At 41.4% G+C, this 20,242-nt stretch overlaps 1 protein-coding gene across 3 annotated transcripts in view; it reads right to left on the bottom strand.

The window, feature by feature from the left end:
* LOC126094776 (glucosamine-6-phosphate isomerase) overlaps window positions 1-20,242 on the bottom strand; it is a 126,531-nt gene that overhangs the window by 74,185 nt on the left and 32,104 nt on the right. For all 3 annotated transcript variants that reach the window (XM_049909330.1, XM_049909332.1, XM_049909331.1), the window contains exons 4-5: window positions 19,581-19,948; window positions 8,840-9,013 (exon numbers count right to left, since the gene is read on the bottom strand). In XM_049909330.1, coding sequence (XP_049765287.1) covers window positions 8,840-9,013; window positions 19,581-19,948 — 542 coding nt within the window. The remainder of the gene's footprint in view (window positions 1-8,839; window positions 9,014-19,580; window positions 19,949-20,242) is intronic.

The raw sequence follows: 20,242 nt of genomic DNA, 5'->3' as shown, positions 1-20,242 counted from the left end.
ATTTCTTCTTAAATACTTGTTGGTTATCTGTCAGACTTTTGATACTATTTGGTAAGTGACCAAAGACTTTAGTGCCAGTATAATTTACCCCTTTCTGGGCCAAAGTTAGATTTAATCTTGAATAGTGAAGTTCATCCTTTCTCCTAGTATTGTAGTTATGCACACTGCTATTACTTTTGAATTGGGTTTGGTTGTTAATAACAAATTTCATAAGAGAGTATATATACTGAGAAGCTACTGTGAATATCCCTAGATCCTTAAATAAATGTCTGCAGGATGATCTTGGGTGGACTCCAGCTATTATTCTGATTACACGCTTTTGTGCAATAAATACTTTATTCCTCAGTGATGAATTACCCCAAAATATGATGCCATATGAAAGCAACGAGTGAAAATAGGCGTAGTAAGCTAATTTACTAAGATGTTTATCACCAAAATTTGCAATGACCCTTATTGCATAAGTAGCTGAACTCAAACGTTTCAGCAGATCATCAATGTGTTTCTTCCAATTTAATCTCTCATCAATGGACACACCTAAAAATTTGGAATATTCTACCTTAGCTATATGCTTCTGATTAAGGTCTATATTTATTAATGGCGTCATACCATTCACTGTACGGAACTGTATGTACTGTGTCTTATCAAAATTCAGTGAGAGTCCATTTACAAGGAACCACTTAGTAATTTTCTGAAAGACAGTATTGACAATTTCATTAGTTAATTCTTGTTTGTCAGGTGTGATTACTATACTTGTATCGTCAGCAAAGAGAACTAACTTTGCCTCTTCATGAATATAGAATGGCAAGTCATTAATATATATTAAGAACAACAAAGGACCCAAGACTGACCCTTGTGGAACCCCATTCTTGATAGTTCCCCAGTTTGAGGAATGTGCTGATCTTTGCATATTATGAGAACTACTTATTTCAACTTTCTGCACTCTTCCAGTTAGGTACGAATTAAACCATTTGTGCACTGTCCCACTCATGCCACAATACTTGAGCTTGTCTAGCACAATTTCATGATTTACACAATCAAAAGCCTTTGAGAGATCACAAAAAATCCCAATGGGTGGTGTTCGGTTATTCAGATCATTCAAAATTTGATTGGTGAAAGCATATATGGCATTTTCTGTTGAAAAACCTTTCTGGAAACCAAATTGACATTTTGTTAGTACTTCATTGTTACAGATATGTGAAGCTACTCTTGAATACATTACTTTCTCAAAAATTTTGGATAAAGCTGTTAGAAGGGAGATTGGACGGTAATTGTTGACATCAGATCTATCCCCCTTTTTATGCAAAGGTATAACAATAACATATTTCAGTCTATCAGGGAAAATGCCCTGTTCCAGAGAGCTATTACACAGGTGGCTGAGAATCTTACTTATCTGTTGAGAACAAGCTTTTAGTATTTTGCTGGAAATGCCATCAATTCCATGTGAGTTTTTGTTTTTAAGCAAGTTTATTATTTTCCTAATTTCAGAGGGAGAAGTGGGTGAGATTTCAATTGTATCAAATTGCATAGGCATGGCCTCTTCCATTAACAGCCTAGCATCTTCTAATGGACACCTGGATCCTACTATATCCACAACATTTAGAAAATGATTATTAAAAATATTTTCAACTTCTGACTTTTTGTTCGTAAAGTTTTCATTCAATTTGATGGTAATACTGTCTTCCTGTGCTCTTGGTTGACCTGTTTCTCTTTTAATAATATTCCAAATTGTTTTAATTTTATTATCAGAGTTGCTGATTTCAGATATGATACACATACTTCTGGATTTTTTAATAACTTTTCTTAATATAACACAGTAGTTTTCATAATGTTTGATAGTTTCTGGGTCACTACTCTTTCTTGCTGTCAGATACAGTTCCCTTTTCCGGTTACAAGATATTTTTATACCCTTAGTAAGCCATGGTTTGTTACAAGCTTTCTTACGAGTATATTTAACTATTTTCTTGGGGAAGCAGTTTTCAAATGCATTTACAAAAATGTCATGAAATAAATTATATTTTAAATTGGCATCAGGTTCACGGTACACCTCATCCCAGTCTAACTGCTCTAGGCTTTCCCTGAAATTTGCAATTGTTAAATCGTTGACTGAACGTACTACTTTGGAGGACTGTTTTGCTGAATGGAGCTATGTCATATACTGTAACTAGCTGTGCACCATGATCAGAGAGACCATTCTCAACAGGCTGAGCATTTATCTGGTTAAACTTATCTTGGTCTATAAAGAAGTTATCTATCAGTGAGCTGCTATCCTTTACCACCCGAGTAGGAAAATCAATAACGGGTGTCAAATTGAAAGAACCGAGTAATACTTCAAGGTCATTTTTCCTATTACCCTCTTTCAGAGAATCTACATTGAAGTCCCCACAAATAATAATTTGCTTCCCCCTGTCTGACAGATAGCACAACAAGGAGTCCAAATTTTTCAGAAACAGATGAAAATTTCCTGATGGGGACCTATATACAGTTACAATTATAAATGTGCCTTTATTTAATTTAAGCTCACAGGCACATGTTTCTATATGTTTCTCTACACAAAACTTTTTTGTTTCTATACTTTTTGCACAATGATAACTTTTGACATATATGGCAACTCCTCCTTTCTCCATATTTTCTCTCATTACATGTGCAGAGAGCTTATATCCACTTACAATTACCTTATCCATATCAGTAACAATGTGATGCTCAGACAGGCATAGTATATCTATTTCATCCTCAGCTTCTAAATCTTCTAAACAAACCAGAAGCTCATCTATTTTATTCTTTAAACTCCCAATATTTTGATGAAATATACTTACATTATTTTTAATTATACTTTTATGAGAACCTTTCCTTATTCTAACATTTGCAGTACTCTCCTGTCTGAGTTTCTCATTGTGCTTAGGCCTAGTTGCTATACCAGTGGTCACATGGTGTTCAGAGAGGCAGATTATGTCAACTGGGTTGGGTGACTTTAATTCATCAATGCAATTACCTAGGACTGAGATACAACTTGGTGGAGACAAAATTTCTGGTGATTGGTGAAAATTTATTATTGACAGCTGTGATTGGTGATCCAATGTGCTAGAATTGTGCTGTTTAATTTCTTTCCTAAACTGAAGATTTGTTTCAATCCTGACCTCTCGTAGAACTTGACATCTTTCTGTCTTACCTATCCTAAAAAAGGTGCTGCTCCAACACCTGTTAACCACTGGTATTTTACCATTCATGGCAGTGCCTCCCCCCCTTAAATTTCCTGCTATTACCCCAGCCAGTTTCCCCTTCCCTTTCCTGTTGAGATGTAGGCCGTGCCTGGTATAGTCCCACCTACTGAGAGAATCAACAGGAACCACACCAATATGAGCCCCCGCACCCGAACCAAGCAGCCGTTCCAACTCCAAATTAACTCTCTCAACAGAAGAGTTCAAATGAGGCCGGTCATGGCATCTCAGGACAGATACAAATTCAACATTGGTGTGTCTCGATGCCGACGCAATCTTTACCAGGTCACACTCTATACTGTACCCAGGATCTCTGTCGATGCTGTTCCCTGGCCCTCCCACAATAACCACAGTGTCTTCCCTGGTAAATCCTTTACAGAGTGAACCTAAATCCTCTGTCACCTGATCCAGACTAGCACTTGGTTTGAAAAAATTTGTGACCTGGTATTCTGGTCCTAATTCCTCCTGCAGAAGTTGGCCTACACCTCTGACATGAGAACTGCCTAACAACAAAACTTTCTTCCTTTTCGATGGCTTTCCTACATTCTTTTTCAATTTCCTATTGAAAGTTTGTTGTGTCCTGTCTACACCTAGCTCTGCTTGAGGCTCATCAGTTTCTAACTGAAGCAACAGGTCAAACTTATTTTTGACATTCACCACAAAACTGTCAGACTTAGTTGTAGGCCTGTTCCTTCTGCTACCTGTTGCCACTTCCCACCTCTCTTTGCCCTTCTCCCTCCTTAACCTGTCCAGATCTTCCCTAGCCTGATCTAGCTCAGCCTGAAGGGCAGCAATTTTCCCCTCCTGTTCCACTATCTTCCTATCTCTGCTGCAAATCCTACATAACCACTGATGAGCCTGATCCACTTTCCCGACACCCACGCCACTGCAGTCCCCCCAGTGAAAAAAACTACTGCATCCATCACACCAAACCCCGGAACTAACAATTCTACGGCAAGTCAGGCACTTCTCACTCATGGCAAAAATAATACTTTAGCTAGAATAAATCAATTAAATTACCAAAAATCAAAAAAGACGTTACAAGAATTAAGCCTATTCACAAATGTATATAAGCAAGTTTCTGATTTAAAATTCCACTGTTTATCTGAGATCTGTATTAAAACAATGAAGGTATACATTATTTATTTTATATTTCGCTCGATGGAATGAAAAAAAGGACAATGAAACGAGCTACTTTAACTTTGATTCGCTAAAAACGTTACGAGAATTAGGCCTATAAGCAAATGTATATAAGCAAGTTTCTGATATAAAGTTACGCTGTTTTTCTGAAATCTGTATTAAAACAATGAAGTTATACGCTATTTACGGTAGTTTACTTATTTGTTACCGAGAAATTAGTTAAATTACCGTGAAACAAGAAACAAACACGTTTACAAAATTTAAGCCTAAGCGCGACTTCGCGAAGTTACGATCTTTTCGTGTTTTCTGAAAAAATACGCAAAGAAAAGTCAAACCTTTAACGGCAAGACTAAATGATACACTAATGCATGTATTTAATTTGTTGTCGGCATTAAACTAAATTATATTCCTGTCTAAATCACTTAACTTTCTGGAAATGATTTCTGGCATCACTTACTCGGCGGCTTACTCGGCGGCCATACTGTGTCCCTAGTTACCTTGTTGTCAATGTGATATTAAACACAGATTTTCCTTCCTCCATTTCCATTATACACAAACCCCAAAGGAACTATTGCACAACTAGCCTGCTTGATCACTAGTGAACTACACACCAATATTAATGATTGCAGCCAAGCTCTTGCTGGAGAAAGTTTGTGACACACATTCTGCTAAACACAGATTGCTAAACTTCAGTTGTTGCTTCACAATCGGAGCTGTCTGGATCTGCCCCCAAACACCCGCTTCTCTTATCTGCTTAGGACCAGGAATCCATCAGACCTCAGCTCTATATATCCTTGTCCAACACCCAAATCTGTCTCTGTTCCAGGGACCTGCACAGTGCCAGACTATGCCATGTTGGCAGTACCTCGAGCAATGTTTCTGCTTCAGCTGCAAGGCACTGCACAGCTTTGACTTGTGCCTATGTATCCCTTTATTAGCCAGCTAGTGTCAAACCACACAAGCAATACTGTTAAGCCCTTTCTGCCATAGAAGTGGGATAGCAGCAGGTGCTGCCACCTGCCTGGTAGGTAGCAGCAATCTCTTTAAAATTTATACACGGAAAAAGAGTTTCTTTAAGCCGACATGAAATATAATTCTGATAATAGCTTCCACAAAGTAAATAGGATCTTCAAACAAAAAAAAAAAAAAAAAAAATAATAATGGTTCATTGAGGAAAATTGGTCTGAGAAATTAAATGGAGTATTTCAAGTTTAACTTCACAGATTAAGTGAATCTGTTATCAATTGAATTCACACACAATGTCTTATTAGGAAACTAATTATAAGAATGAAGATCAAAGAAAATATTCATCCTATTTAGTGCTTTAAGTTAAGGAAGGACCTGCTAGCTTCTCTCTTCTGATAATCAGTAACATCATAAACCATCAGAGATTTCCATTAACTATCCTTGACTTGTTTATTAACCTTGACTTATTTACTTGTATTTTTCCTCAGTTTTTATCTTCTCTACAATGTCCTTTCCACTTTCTTTAACTGTCTCCAACTCAGAAATCACCACTGTATTTCTGAGTTCTTCATTTGTGCTGTTTTTGTCAAGAATTCAGAACTACCACCTACAAATACATACTGTGAATCAAGTAGAAATGACAGAAATGCAAAGGGAGCCCACCAGCCTATTCGCATATGAACAAGAGAGTCTACTTTTCGCAGTGTTCATGCAAGCACTATTTACAAATGTGTAGCGGGCTGCCTACAGGGAGTATGTCTCACAAACATTGCAGGTTATCTTCTGTACCTAAGGTACTAGCCAGCACAGTACTGTGCAGCAGGGCTCTACTCTGTTCTCACCCACCACACAGTGTTCAGCTACTTACCACTCATTACTTCAGTCAGAAGCTTTCACACTAGTTCAGTTAACACTGTAATAAGTCTACAGATACTTATCCAGACCGTTCTCTCAGAGAAAAGTAAAAAGACTGGATGCATTGGTGGAAAGAGAGCTGTGTAGTGCTGGAATGGGAACAAGGAAGGGGCTGAATGGGTGGGAAAAATTACTAACAATGGTTGAAGTCAAGAGGGTTATGCGAACATAGGATATATTGCAGAGAGAGTTCCCACCTGCAAAATTCAGAAAAGCTGGTGTTGGTGGGAAGGATCCATACGGCACAGGCGGTGAAGCAGTCACTGAAATGAAGGATGTCGTGTTGGGCAGTGTGCTTAGCTACAGGTTTGTTTCTTGACCACAGTTTGTCAGTGGCCATTCATGGGGACAGACAGCTTGTTGGTTGTTATGCCCACATAGAATGCAGCACAGTGGTTGCAGCTAAGCTTGTAGATTATTAAATGACTGGTTTTACAGGTAGCCCTACCTTTGATGGGATAGGTGATGTTTGTAGGACTGGTGTAGTTGGTGGTGGTGGTGGTGGTGGTGGTGGTGGTGGGAGGATGTACGGGACAGGTCTTGCATCTATGTCTATTACAGGGATATGAGCCATGAGCTAAGGGGTTGTGTAGGGATGGACAAGTATATTGTGTAGGTTCGGTTGATGGCAGAATACCACTATGGGAGGGATGGGAAGGATAGTGGGTAGGACGTTTCTCATTTCAGGGCTCAACGAGAGGTAGTCGAAACCCTGGTAGAGAACATAATTCAGTTGCTCCAGTCCTAGGTGGTACTAATTTACGAGGAGAATGCTACTCTGTGGCCTGACGGTGAGACATTGGGAGGTTATGGGAGACTGGAAAGATAAGGCACAGGAGATTTGTTTTTGTACATGGTTGGGAGGATAACTATGATCTGTGAAGGCCTCAGTGAGATTGGTTGAGGGAGGTTTGAATGTGGAAAGGGGATACGTCACATAGAACTAAGGTTGAGACTGACCCCACTGTTGTGGCAAATATTGCCCTTTATCCACATATCAGATGGGCCCACTTTACACATAAATACTACACAAGCTGCAGTACAGCCATAGTAAAGAGTACTTTGTGCCAGAATTAGTGATTTTCTGCATTTTTCTATTTGCATATTAAGCAAGGGAACAATAACTGTCCATACATTTCTACAATTACCTTAATCTATGTTACATCAATAATATAAGCAAAAGGATAGAGTGCAACTCACAGTACAGATGACACATTCAGTAGCAGATGGGCATAACAAAAAGACTGTTACAAATTTAGCTTTAGGCTAAAGGCTTCTTCAGAAAAGGAAACACACGTACACATGACCACCATCTCCAGCAGCTGCAACCAGAATTGCTGGAGGTGGCGACATGAGGCAAGCTTGCTTGAGTGAATGAATATGTGTGTGTGTGTGTGTGTGTGTGTGTGTGTGTGTGTGTGTGTGTGTGTGTGTGTGTTTTTCCTTTTCTGAAGAAGGCTTTGGCTGAAAGCTAAAAGTGTAACAGTCTTTTTGTTGAGCCTGCTTACCACTCAGTGCGTCATCTATACAGTGAATAGCAATCTATCCCTTTCCTTGTATTGTAGATATTCTAACCTGGAGTTTCCATTGTCTAATCTATGTAATTTTAGTCTCATGATTCCTCTGCAATATGTATGGTCCTGGCAACAGGGCTGTCCTTGAACGCCAGTTCTCAGAATTTACTCAACAGAGTTTTAAGGGAAAAAAATGTTGCCTTTCTTTTAAAGATTCCCATTTAAATTTCCCAAACATCTCTGTTACGCTTCAGTATGGGCTATACTGACCCGTTACAATCCTAACAGTGAATCTTAAATTTGGTTGGTGTATTCTGCCATGCATACTTGATAAGAATTCCTAACACTGCAGTAATACTACAGAATTCATCTTGTATGTCACTTCCTTTACAGATGCACTGCACTTCCCCACAATGCTTCCAACAAATCTGTCTTCCTTTGCTTCCCTACTACTGATTTCGTAAGATTGTTCCATGTGATATCACTTCTTAGAATTACCTCTAAACATTTAAACAAATGTCCTGTGTTCACGCAGTTCACCACTAATCTTGTATTTGGATTCTACCAGCTTATTTTTCTTTGTAATACACTTTAACTCACATTTATTCACATTTAAAGAGAACTACAAGTCAAAATGTTGTCTTAATTTTATGTTCTTCCTTCTGAATATTCAATGATGATATTATCCTATTTCACCTGCAAATGCTCTGATGCTGACACCATATGATAAAATGTTTATGTTTATTGACAGCATTATTCCTATTACTTTCCCTTGGGGCACATTCTAACCTAAGGTAGTCTGGGTGGTCTTCCCACTCAAACTTACCCTCCTGCATGACCATACCTCCTTTCTCCTACGAGAAAAAACATTTTGTTATGGAACATTATTTTCTACCTTAACTGTTTCTGTCAGCAAGACTCTTCTGTGTTATGGCTACTGGCCAGCCCGTCTGCCACTTTGTAGTTTTATTCTGTAACTGTTACTTCTAGTTTTCTGCAAAAGTATCAGTATCTCATATTCCATGCGTCAGCAACAGTGGTAAGACTGTCACCTACTGCATTTTAATTTTCTTTAAGGTGCAATCATACCTTGAAGTATTTGACAGTCTTGACACGGAGTTCCAGTGTTGCATCTTCATCACATATCATAATTGTTTGCCGGTGTTGCTGAAATGCTGACACAGTCCACATGTGATTCACACCTTCTTCTATTGCTTTATATAAAGCAAATGCTTTATGAGCACCAGTGATAAGAATCATTACCTAAAAGCAGTAAATGTAAACAACAAAATATGAAACAAGTGTAGAAAAATTCAAAACTTAAATCTTATTTTGAATTACATACATGTTTAAGAAAAACTGCAGTGATTAATGAGAAACTGAAATAGGAATGTTACATTATTCATGTCATGCTTGGGGTGCCATGCTCTGGTTCACACTGACAACATAAAAGTAAGACAGAAGTCACTATTTTCTTGATGTACAATGTCTTCTATAAGTGTACCATAGTATTAAGCACATATAGGAAGAGGAGAAAAGAAAAACTGTGGGAAATCTTCTACTGAAATTAAGTCTTTATTGAAGTTTGATGATATGTTCTGATTAAAATCAAAATTAATTGACAAAAGGCCAGCATGGAATATACTCATAAATGTGTCATCATCACCACCACCAGAATATCCACATAGCACCCACTACTGACAGTGCAGTGTCTGAACACTATGTTGACTATCAACAGCTGCCTTCAGCTAAGAATTAACTCACAAATTGCGAGTATGGTTCTGCCTCAGCTGCACTGCAACATTTCCTGCAATAGCAAGGCAATGACAAGGAACAACAGTGTCTCACCCTGTGTAGGAATCACAGTAATATAGTGCAAGCACAAGGGAAAGTAGACATCAGGACAAATGGAGTCTTGGGCCTCTCCTGGAAATGTGCTCAGATAGCCGAAATGGTTAAGGTGACCGCTCATGACAAGCAGGAAATCTGGGTTCAAGTACTAGTCTGTCACAAATTTTAATTTGTTCTAAAATATTCTACAGCTGATGTGTGAACCATAATCACAATATTCAAGTTCATTCTCAACCTACGATAAGAAATAAGCCCACCATAAGTAACAGAATCCAGTGTGTTGTCCTTTGCAGTGAGAGTTCATCAGAGACAAGGGTATCGTCAAGAGCCCAGGGAAGTGAGATAGGATCACTCTTATTCTCTAATACACAAGTGATTTGATGGACAGGGTGTGCAGCAAATCTGCAGCTGTTTGCTGATGGTGCTATGGTGTATGGAAAGGTGTCATCATTGAGTGACTGTACGAGGAAACAGGATGACTTACACAAAATTTCTAGTTAGTGTAATGAATGGCAACTAACTCTAAAAGTAAAAATGTAAGTTAATGCTGATGAATAGGAAAGACAACACCACAATTCTCAAATACAGCATTAGTAGTGTGCTGCTTGACACGGTCACTTCAATTAAGTATCTCGGTGTTGCAAAGCAAAATGTAATAAATAAGTATGTAAGGATTGTAATAGGGAAGCTGAATGGAAAAATTTGGTTATAGGGAGAATTTTAGAAAAGTGTTGTTCATCCCTAAAGGAGACCCCACAGAGAACACTAGTGTGACCCATTCTTGAGTACTGTTTGAGTATTTGGGATCCCCACCAGGCCGGGTTAAGGAAGGCATTGAAACAATTCAGTCAGGCTGCTAGATCTGTTACAGTAGATTCAATCAACACACTTATATTATGGAGCTGCTTCAAAAAATAAAAAAATAGAAAAAATTAAAAAACATTAAAAAAATATGTATATGGGAAAACCTGGAGAGAACGTGACATTCTTTTCCAAGGAACACTATCGAGAAAATTTAGAGAACCAGCATGTCAAGCTGACAGCAGAACAATTCTGGTGCCACCAAAATACATTTTACATAAGGATTACAAAGGCAAGATAAGAGAAATTAGTGCTTGTATGGAAGCATATAGACAGTTGTTTTTCCGTTGCTCTATTCGTGAGAGGAATAAGAAATGTTTTGTAGATATAGACACCATAAACTATGAACCTTGCTGAGTTGGGGTAGCTTGCAAGCCTCGGCAATAAAGACAGCCATATCTTAGGTGAGACCACAACAGAGGGGTATATCTGGAGAGACAAAACTAAGGCCTTATAACATCAGTCAATGTGGCTTTGCTGTGTTGGTGCTGTGGACAGCTGAAGGCACGCGGACGCTAGAGCCATAATTTTTCCCAAGGGCACACAGCTCTACTGTATGGTTAAATGATGATAGCATCGTCTTGGGTAAAATATTCTGGAAATAGAGTACTCTTACATTTGGAAGGAAGTACTCAGGGAGATATAGTCAAAAGGAAAAACAAAACTGGCATGCTACGGGTTGTAGAATGGAGTGTTAGATCCCTTAATTAGGTAAGTGGGTAAAAGAATTTAAAAGGGAAATAGGTAGGTTGAAATTACATACAGCAAGAATTAGTGAAGTGTGGTAAAATGAAGAACGTGACTTCTGGTCAGGTCAGTAACGGGTTATCAACACAAAATCAAATATGGTAATGCTGGAGTAGGATTATTATTGAATAAGAGAATAGCTATGTAGGTAAGATTATGAAAAGTGCGGTGAAGACATTATTGTAGCTAAGATAGACACAAAGATAAGACACTCCACTGTAGTAAAAATCCATATGCAGCTAACTCTCCACATGACGAAGAGATCGAAAAAATTTATGAAGATATTGTGGCAACACTAGTATTTTGTCACCAAGTGGCAGACAAAGACATGAGAGTAGTGTGTTGTAGTGTCAAGGTACTTGTATATTTTATTAACAGTTTTTTCGCTTATTCCTTGATTTTGTTGTTCTAATGTGGTTGTTAGTGAGTGTGAAATAATTATTCTGAGTTATCATAATTTGAGAGAAGAATACAATAAAGTGGTGACCCTGAGACGATTTGTTGTAAATGAAGATATTCTTTTCACAAGAATGATCAATGCGATGGTACAAGCAACTGTGATGGAAGCCAAAATGAATCAATCGGTAGCTGCAAAGCACAGACACCAACTTCCTTCATCAAGATGCATATTCGATGAATCATCTGGAGCACGTTGAGCATCCACCCTTTTAGTCCAATCACAAAATGACTTGGTTTACACACAGTGAGTGTACTTTGCACCAGCACAGCATACATAGAAACAAAAATATGTGTATTATCACAGTGGCGCATTTAGAAGGTGCTGTGATAGAGGAAATATAAGATGTACTACTGCAAAGTTACTACTTTGCATTAAGCAAGGCACTTACACAATGGTATACCTTGTTGCTGGAGCTCAGATTATAGAGGGTCTCTAACGATGAACTGATGGGCAACAGATCCTGTCTCAAGTGATATGGGCCTTACGTGCACTGGCAGAATGAGATTTGTTGCTGAAATAGTCATTGAGTGTGCTATAGCTGCACAAGTTGCCTGTAGGCATTCACTCAGCAATTGCTGCATATCAAGGTTTGTCACTGCGGGAGCGTACGGAGAAGGCACGTGCCACAGCGAATAGTCTGGCTGAAGTTTCCCTATGCACCACCATCAGAAACGAGTAATAATGATCAAGGAAGAGACATGGAAGTGGCATATGCTGACAATGAGTCATGTAGATTGTGTACAGAGATCCATATGCTATGGCTGCTCAGAGGGAACTGGGTTCGGTCGCGGCGGCGGCCGATTTAAATACCCTCCGCCCGCGGCACGCTCCCTCCGCTGTTCCACCGCGCGACTGTGGCGCGGACGGCGGAGGGAGCGCGCCACGGGTGGAGGGTATTTAAATCGGCCGCCGCCGCGACCGAACCCAGTTCCCTCTGAGCAGCCATAGCGTACGGATCTCTGTGCCAGCACGTTCACAGGAGCTCAGTCCGTCAGTCACCTGATGATGGCGACATGTATGATCACCGAAATATTGTGCCCGTTGGACACTATAGACCGGCAGCACACCCGTGGATATTTTGATTAATTTTGTTGTTTATTCCTTGGTTTTGATGTTTTAGTATGGTCACTAACAAGCATGAAATAAAGTTTCTCACTAGATTATCTAGCATTTGTGTTACTCAGAGTTATCATAATTTGAGGGAAGAATCCATCAAAAGATAAAAGTAATTATTCAGAAAGTTTAGGGAGACCATAATTGTGATGGGTGATTAGAAACTAGTAGTGAGAAAAGGAAGAGAAGGAAAAATGCTACGAGAAATTGGACTCAGGGAAAGGAATGAAAGTGGAAGCCAGCTGGTAGCATTTTGCACACAGTTGAATTAATTATTGGTAACATTTGGTTTAAGAATCATGAAAGGTGGTTGTATAGACTGAAGAGACCTGGGGACACTGGAAGGTTTCAGATTGATTATATAATGTCAATACAGAGATTTCAAAACCAAGTTTTAAACCATAGACATTTCCTATGGTAAATATTGACTCTGACCACAATTTATTGGTTAAACCTGAAAACTGAAGACATTTAAGAAGGTAGGAAATTAAAGCAATGGGACCTGGATAAACTGAAATTGAACTGGGAATTTCAGAGACAGCAATAGGTAAAGTTGGACTGAAATGGGGGTAAGGACTACAACAGAAAACAGAAGGGTAGCTTTGAGAGGTGAAATAGGGAAGTCAGCAAAAGATAAGAATGTAGGAAGGAGGTGCAATGGGTGAGCAGCATGGGAATGAGGCACCATCACTAGTGAGCTTGTTCTTGCAGCTGGCAGAAGGGATTATGCACAGTACACGATGATGTGGAGCATGAGTTGGGAGTGGAGTAGAGAAGGGGAAGCGGTGACTGCAGGGAAAAGGCAGTGGATGCAGGATGAACGAAGTTACAGTCCTGGGGCGGTGGGGAGGGGGGGGGGTGGGGGGGGTGGGGGAAGGTAGTTGTGTTGCAGGTCCTAGCAGAATTCAGGACCAGGAGGACTATGAGATTGAAATATGCGTTGCAAGTGTGGTGTCACCGCCAGACACCACACTTGCTAGGTGGTAGCTTTTAAATTGGCCGCGGTCCGCTAGTATACGACGGACCCGCGTGTCGCCACTGTCAGTAATTGCAGACCAAGCAACACCACACGGCAGGTCTAGAGAGACGTACTAGCACTCGCCCCAGTTGTACAGCTGACGTTGCTAGCCATGGTTCACTGAGAATTACGCTCTCATTTGCCGAGACGATAGTTAGTATAGCCTTCAGCTACTTTTGATACGACCTAGCAAGGCGCCATTACCAGTATAGATATTGTGATTATAAAGCCTGTGCAGTAACGAGAGATGTTCTACAAATGTGGATTAAAGTTAAGTATTTCAGAAGCTACGTACTTTTCTTTATAGCATTCATTACGTATCCTGTTTCAGACCTCACGCCAGCCTGCGTGAGCATATAGCGTACATTTCGGTCTCCTCACACAAAACAGTGTTGGCACTTCTGCCGACACTTCATATTGGCGACGAGTCTCCACAAGGATCTTGTTCTTTACACTTGCTTTGCCCTAATTTACATGTGTCATGGCTTCGTCACATTCTCCAGATGTACTGTCCAAATTTTATCGCTTGCAGAATCAGCAGACGCGGGCCTTATTGGATGCCCTTGGACAGCTCGTCCAGGGTCAACGTGCACTGCAAACAGATGCGGCCGCCGCCGCTTCATCGCTACCACAGCCACAACACGCAGTTGCACCACCGTTTCGTCCGTTCCAGGAGGAATTGGAAAGCTGGATGGAGTGGTCACGCCAATTTGGATTCCATCTCGCCGCCTACAGAATTCAAGGTAACGAGCGGCAGCCTCATCTCCTTTCTTGTGTAGGTGTGTCCACCTACCGTGTGATAGTGAAATTGTTTCCCCGACGCGACGTAGCCACTCTGTCCTACAAAGAAATTTTGTCTGCTTTAGATGCCTATTTCAAAGAGACAGTCAATGTAGTTGCAAAAAGGTATACGTTCTTTCGTACAAAACATATGGCCGGTCAGACTAATCGGGAGTGGGTTGCAACTTTGCAAGGCCTTACTAGGGATTGTGCTTTTGAGTGTGAATGTGGACTCCCTTATTCAGATACTATGGTGCGTGATGCAATTGCACAGAACATTTCTGATGTTCGCATAAGGGAACAGATTTTGAAACTAGTCAATCCCTCCCTTCAACAAGTGATGGACATATTGGATAGGCAAGACACACTTGACTTTGCTCAGAAATCATCTGAAACTTCGCCAGCCGTGTGTCACATTAACCGGCCCGCCGGGCAAGCTGCACGGAACTGTAAACAGCCCTCGCGCACATCCGCGCAGCCACGTGTGCCGCGCAAGCACGCAAATGCAGTTAAATCATGCCCGCGGTGTGCTACTAGACATTCGCGTGAGAATTGCCCGTCACGCCAAGCAATTTGCTTTTTCTGTAATAAGAAAGGTCATGTTCAAAGTGTTTGCCACAAAAAGCTCCGATCGGACACTCGCAACCATTCCACGCCCTTTGCTTCACGCCGGAATGGGTATCGAACCAAGAATACTCAGGCTCGTGAACCTTCGCCCATGGACATTCATGTAGTTAATGCCACTCCGTCCAGTGCTACTCTCTCTGACAGTGACTGTGTTCGTCCCACAAACAGTGTGCGTCGACATCGACGGAAATCCCGTCAGGTAGCAAGTGATTCTGTACCAGTGTATGTTCACGTTGCACAAAACAGTCGCTCTTGTCGTCAGCAGGACAATAAACTTTTTGTAGACTTGGAAATTAATGGCAACGTGATACCATTCCAGCTCGATACCGGAGCTGCAGTTTCATTGCTCAATAAAGACACGTACACACAACTGGGCACACCTCCGTTGCGTGCCACAAATGTTAAGCTAACTACATATTCAGGACAGCAGATCCCTGTGTTAGGACAGTGCAGCCTTCTTGCAACATACAAGGGACAAACGAAACTTGTGTCTTTTTACGTCCTTCATTCTTCTTCTGCAGTGAACTTGTTTGGTTTAGATTTATTTCAGTTGTTTAACTTGTCTATAGTAAATCAGGTCCTATCAGTGAACCAGACTGTGCCTTCAGCCAGTGTTTCTCGTCTGTGTGAAGAGTTTGCAGACATTTTTGCACCGGGCCGCGGTTGCGCTAAGAACTATGAAGCACATTTGGAACTGAAAGTAAACGCGCAACCGAAATTTTTCAGAGCGCGCAATGTTCCCCACGCATTGCGTGATGAGATGGCAGGCAAACATTTAGCCAATCTCCGAACATTATTTCAGGTCTTGCGACAAAATGGTCTTCGCTTGTGGAAGGACAAATGTGTGTTTATTGCTCACAAGGAGAGACTTTTTGTACGACGTGGTGTTTTGCTGTTGCGTTCTGATAATGATCACTCCAGGGTCGTGGTCCCACGTTCGTTAGTTCTCTGTCTTACAGCTTCTCCACCAAGGACATTGGGGTATAGTGAGAACGAAACAACTTGCTCGTCAGCACTGTACTTGGTTCGGAATCGATGCAGCGATTACGAATGTGCGCTCTTCTTGCATGGCGTGTGCTGAACAACAATCCGCACCTCCGTGGAACTTCTTTGCATGGCCGAAAGCCACTTCCCCTTGGCAACGCTTACACATCGATTCTGCTGGTCCATTCTGGAATGCTCGATGGATGGTTGTGGTCGATTCCTTCAGTAATTTTCCTTTTGTTGTCAAGATGTCTTCCACGACGTCTTCTGCCACCATCCAAGCGTTGTCCGCTATCTTTTGCATTGAAGATCTTCCACAGACTATTGTTTCCGACAATGGCCCACAATTCATGTCCGCAGAATTTCAGTCCTTCTGCAAGGCCAATGGTATTCAACATCTGACGTCCGCGCCGTTTTCACTACACTCAAACGGTCCGGCTGAACGTTTGGTCCGGACTTTCAAGTCACAGCCGTTGAAGTTAAAAGAGTTGCATTCTCGGGAGGACGCGTTATTGCTCTTTTTGTCTTCGTATCGCTCTCAGCCCCGTGATGGTCGCTCGCCAGCTGAGTTGCTCCATGGTCGCCCTCATCGAACCTTGATGTCTTTGCTGCATCCGCCGCGTCAGGTTTCTGTGCAGCGGCAGACACCTGCTTTTACCCCAGGCGATGTTGTCTATTATTGCAACTATCGCAGATCACGGCGTTGGCTCGCAGGGTGCATTCTTCGCTGCCTCGGCCGCGCTATGTATCTGGTTTTGGGGGCCTCTGGTGAGGTGCGTCAGCATCTCAATCAGCTGTGCCTCTGTCGTCGCCCGGGTTCTACCGCTCCCCGTCTGCTTTCAGCGACGGTGCCGTCCGGTCAGCGCCCTGGGGACCTATCTACTGGCTCGCCTCATCCCCAGGTGTTACCGACGCTGCCTTCCATTTTGCCCCATGCCGCCGCGCCGCCGCCGCCGCCGCCTGTTCTCCCGCTGCTGCCGCCACCGCTGGCGCAGCCCGCAGTGGACGCGTCGCTGCTACCGCCGGGCGCCTACCTGGGTCACGCGCCGCCGATCGCTTCCCGTGACCAGCTGTCCTCCGGCATGGAACTCTTGCCCGCTCCGGACCAGATGTCTTCTTCGCCAGTCGGGTGCTCCGACTCGATGGAGGTCGACCCTTCGGCCCCTCCTGACTATCTATGGGCGCATCCACCTCATTTTGGCGTGCACCCTGGACTAGGTTTTCAGGCGTTTCCTAGCTTCCCTCGGACCGAATGGCCGGGTGCGGGTGGCACAGCCTCGCCTGTTGTTAGGCTCCCCACCTCGTCGCATACGTCAACATGGGGTCCTCCCCACGGCGGGCGGAAGCCTTATCACACAACCGTTCGCCGATTTGCGGGGGAGGAATGTGGTGTCACCGCCAGACACCACACTTGCTAGGTGATAGCTTTTAAATCGGCCGCGGTTCGCTAGTATACGACGGACCCACGTGTCGCCACTGTCAGTAATTGCAGACCAAGCGCCACCACACGGCAGGTCTAGAGAGACGTACCAGCACTCGCCCCAGTTGTACAGCCGAAGTTGCTAGCCATGGTTCACTGAGAATTATGTTCTCATTTGCCGAGACGATAGTTAGCATAGCCTTCAGCTACTTTTGATACGACCTAGCAAGGCGCCATTACCAGTATAGATATTGTGATTATAAAGCCTGTACAGTAACGAGAGATGTTCTACAAATGTGGATTAAAGTTAAGTATTTCAGAAGCTACGTACGTTTCTTTATAGCATTCATTACGTATCCTGTTTCAGACCTCACGCCAGCCTGCGTGAGCATATAGCGTGCATTTCGGTCTCCTCACACAAAACAGTGTTGGCACTTCTGCCGACACTTCAGCAAGGACAACTCCCACCTATGTAATTAAGGGAAGCTGGTGTTGAAAATAATGATCCAGATGACTTGGAATATATAGCAACCACTGAAATTCAAAATATGATTTTCAATAGCGTGTTCCGATACTGCATGGTCAACTCTGTTCTTGGTCACAACTGGGGGGGTGGTCAGCTGACTGGTGGTTACAGTCATATGAAATTCTGCACAGATACTGCAGCCAACGTGGTATATGACATGACTGCTTTTACAGGTAGCTCTGCCTCTGATAGGACAGAATACAACTAAGGCTGTGATGAGATTGGAGTAGGATGTACTAGATGGGTGCATCAGACGGATCTTGCACCTAGGTCATACACTGGTCAAGGGATTGGAAGCAGGCATGATACTGCGTAGATTGGGTGAATAGCAAAATACCACCTTTCTCTTTCATGCAGGGCCATTGCTTGTACTACAACTTTTTCCCCTACTAATTTTATTGCATAGATTGAAATATTCATTCTTTTATAATGTGGCATTGCACTCTAAATGGTTACTTAAGTTATTGTAATACTTTAAAATAAATACTGTGATTGTCTCGAGCACACAAAATGTTGGTGTCCTATCAGTGCTGTTGATCATACCTGAATTTGGATATATGTACCTCAATTATAATGCTCGTACTCAAATGAAGTGACTCAGATATGCAAATCTGTCTGGACTCTGGAGTGCTCACACTTGCAAAATGAAACTAGTTCATCTGAATTGTTTCACAGTTACTTGCTCACTTCTGTGTAATAGTCCAAATCAGATACTAACCAGAAACCATTATAAAGTTGTATATTATATGGCAAGGCTGAAAAGAATGCCCTGGTTTCCCAGTTTCTTCAACAGGAGGTCACATATTATGAAACTATATACCACCAATCAGTGATCAATAATCTAGTGTGTATTTGTTTATCAAGATATTTTCTAAGCAAATGGAAAGGAATATACTCGATTGAAATGTGTTCTACACTACCAAGTGAATACACTGATGCCTTTTTTTTAAATGTGTATGTAAAAGAGGAACTTTGTATCTGCTACTTTGTATTTATCTGAAAAAATACTCTATACAGGCAGTTGAAAATGCTATTCAGTATGATGTCTCTCTTTCTATGGATTTAACTTTTTCTGAATGTATGACAAGCACCTATTTTGCCGCAACTCAAGTCTGCTCTATATGGTGAGTAGCAATCTATCCTTTTAATATTAATGTTATTATTCCATGGTTGATTTTACATGACAATTAATTGTTTCATTTTTTTCATTAACTGAAATTTTCAGTTTTTTGGATGTTTACCTAAGATTAATGAGAACACTTCTAGGTTTGCATGTATCTGAATTTGGTGTTTCATGAGAAACGGTGTCTACAATATCGGACATTTTTTATCTAAAATCCACAGTCATAATTAAATCAAATGCTTCAGTTTCTGAAAACAACTTGTCTCTCTCTTCAGTATAAACATACCAGCAATAAATTAATAAATACCGACTCTACAAACCTCTTTAGAATCCATAACAGTACCAACACCAACTGTGAGAGCCTGTTTTGGCACCTTGGATATATCATTGCCAAAGAAGCGGGCATTTGCCTCAAGTGTATCTTGAGCCAGAGTCTTCACTCTTGTTCTTGAAACTAATGATGAGCCTGGCTCATTGAATGCTATGTGTCCATCAGGTCCAATACCACCAATAAACAGTTCCACTCCTCCTGCTTCTGTAATTTTCCTCTCATACTCTTCACACTCCTTCACTAAATCAGGTGCATTTCCATCTAATATATGGACATTCTTTGGATCAATGTCAATGTGTTTAAAGAAATTGTCCCACATGTAAAAATGGTAGCTTTCAGGGTGATCCCTTGGAAGACCTGTAAAATTATAAAAGAAGGAAGTTTCACAAATACAGACTTTTTGTCTAGAAACTGAATATTATTTAAAATACTGATGTAAAGATATGTACTAAATTTGCACTATACTATGTTTGTGTATATGCTCATCAATGTGTGATGAAGAGAAACAAACGGAAGGTAGATTAATGATTGAGTTCTGTTTATAAAGAGTTCTTCTTGACCTGCAATGGAAACTAATGTGAGTTAAACACTGCTAAAATGTCTCAGTCTGCTGCACTCACCAGTTTAGCAAAGCACAAGAGTGGTTTGAAA

This window comes from Schistocerca cancellata, chromosome 8 (assembly GCF_023864275.1).
Source record: "Schistocerca cancellata isolate TAMUIC-IGC-003103 chromosome 8, iqSchCanc2.1, whole genome shotgun sequence".
In the NCBI taxonomy this organism is placed as follows: domain Eukaryota; kingdom Metazoa; phylum Arthropoda; class Insecta; order Orthoptera; family Acrididae; genus Schistocerca; species Schistocerca cancellata.
Note: the sequence above shows the minus strand (reverse complement) of the source record. Positions and strands in the feature narration are given on the sequence as shown.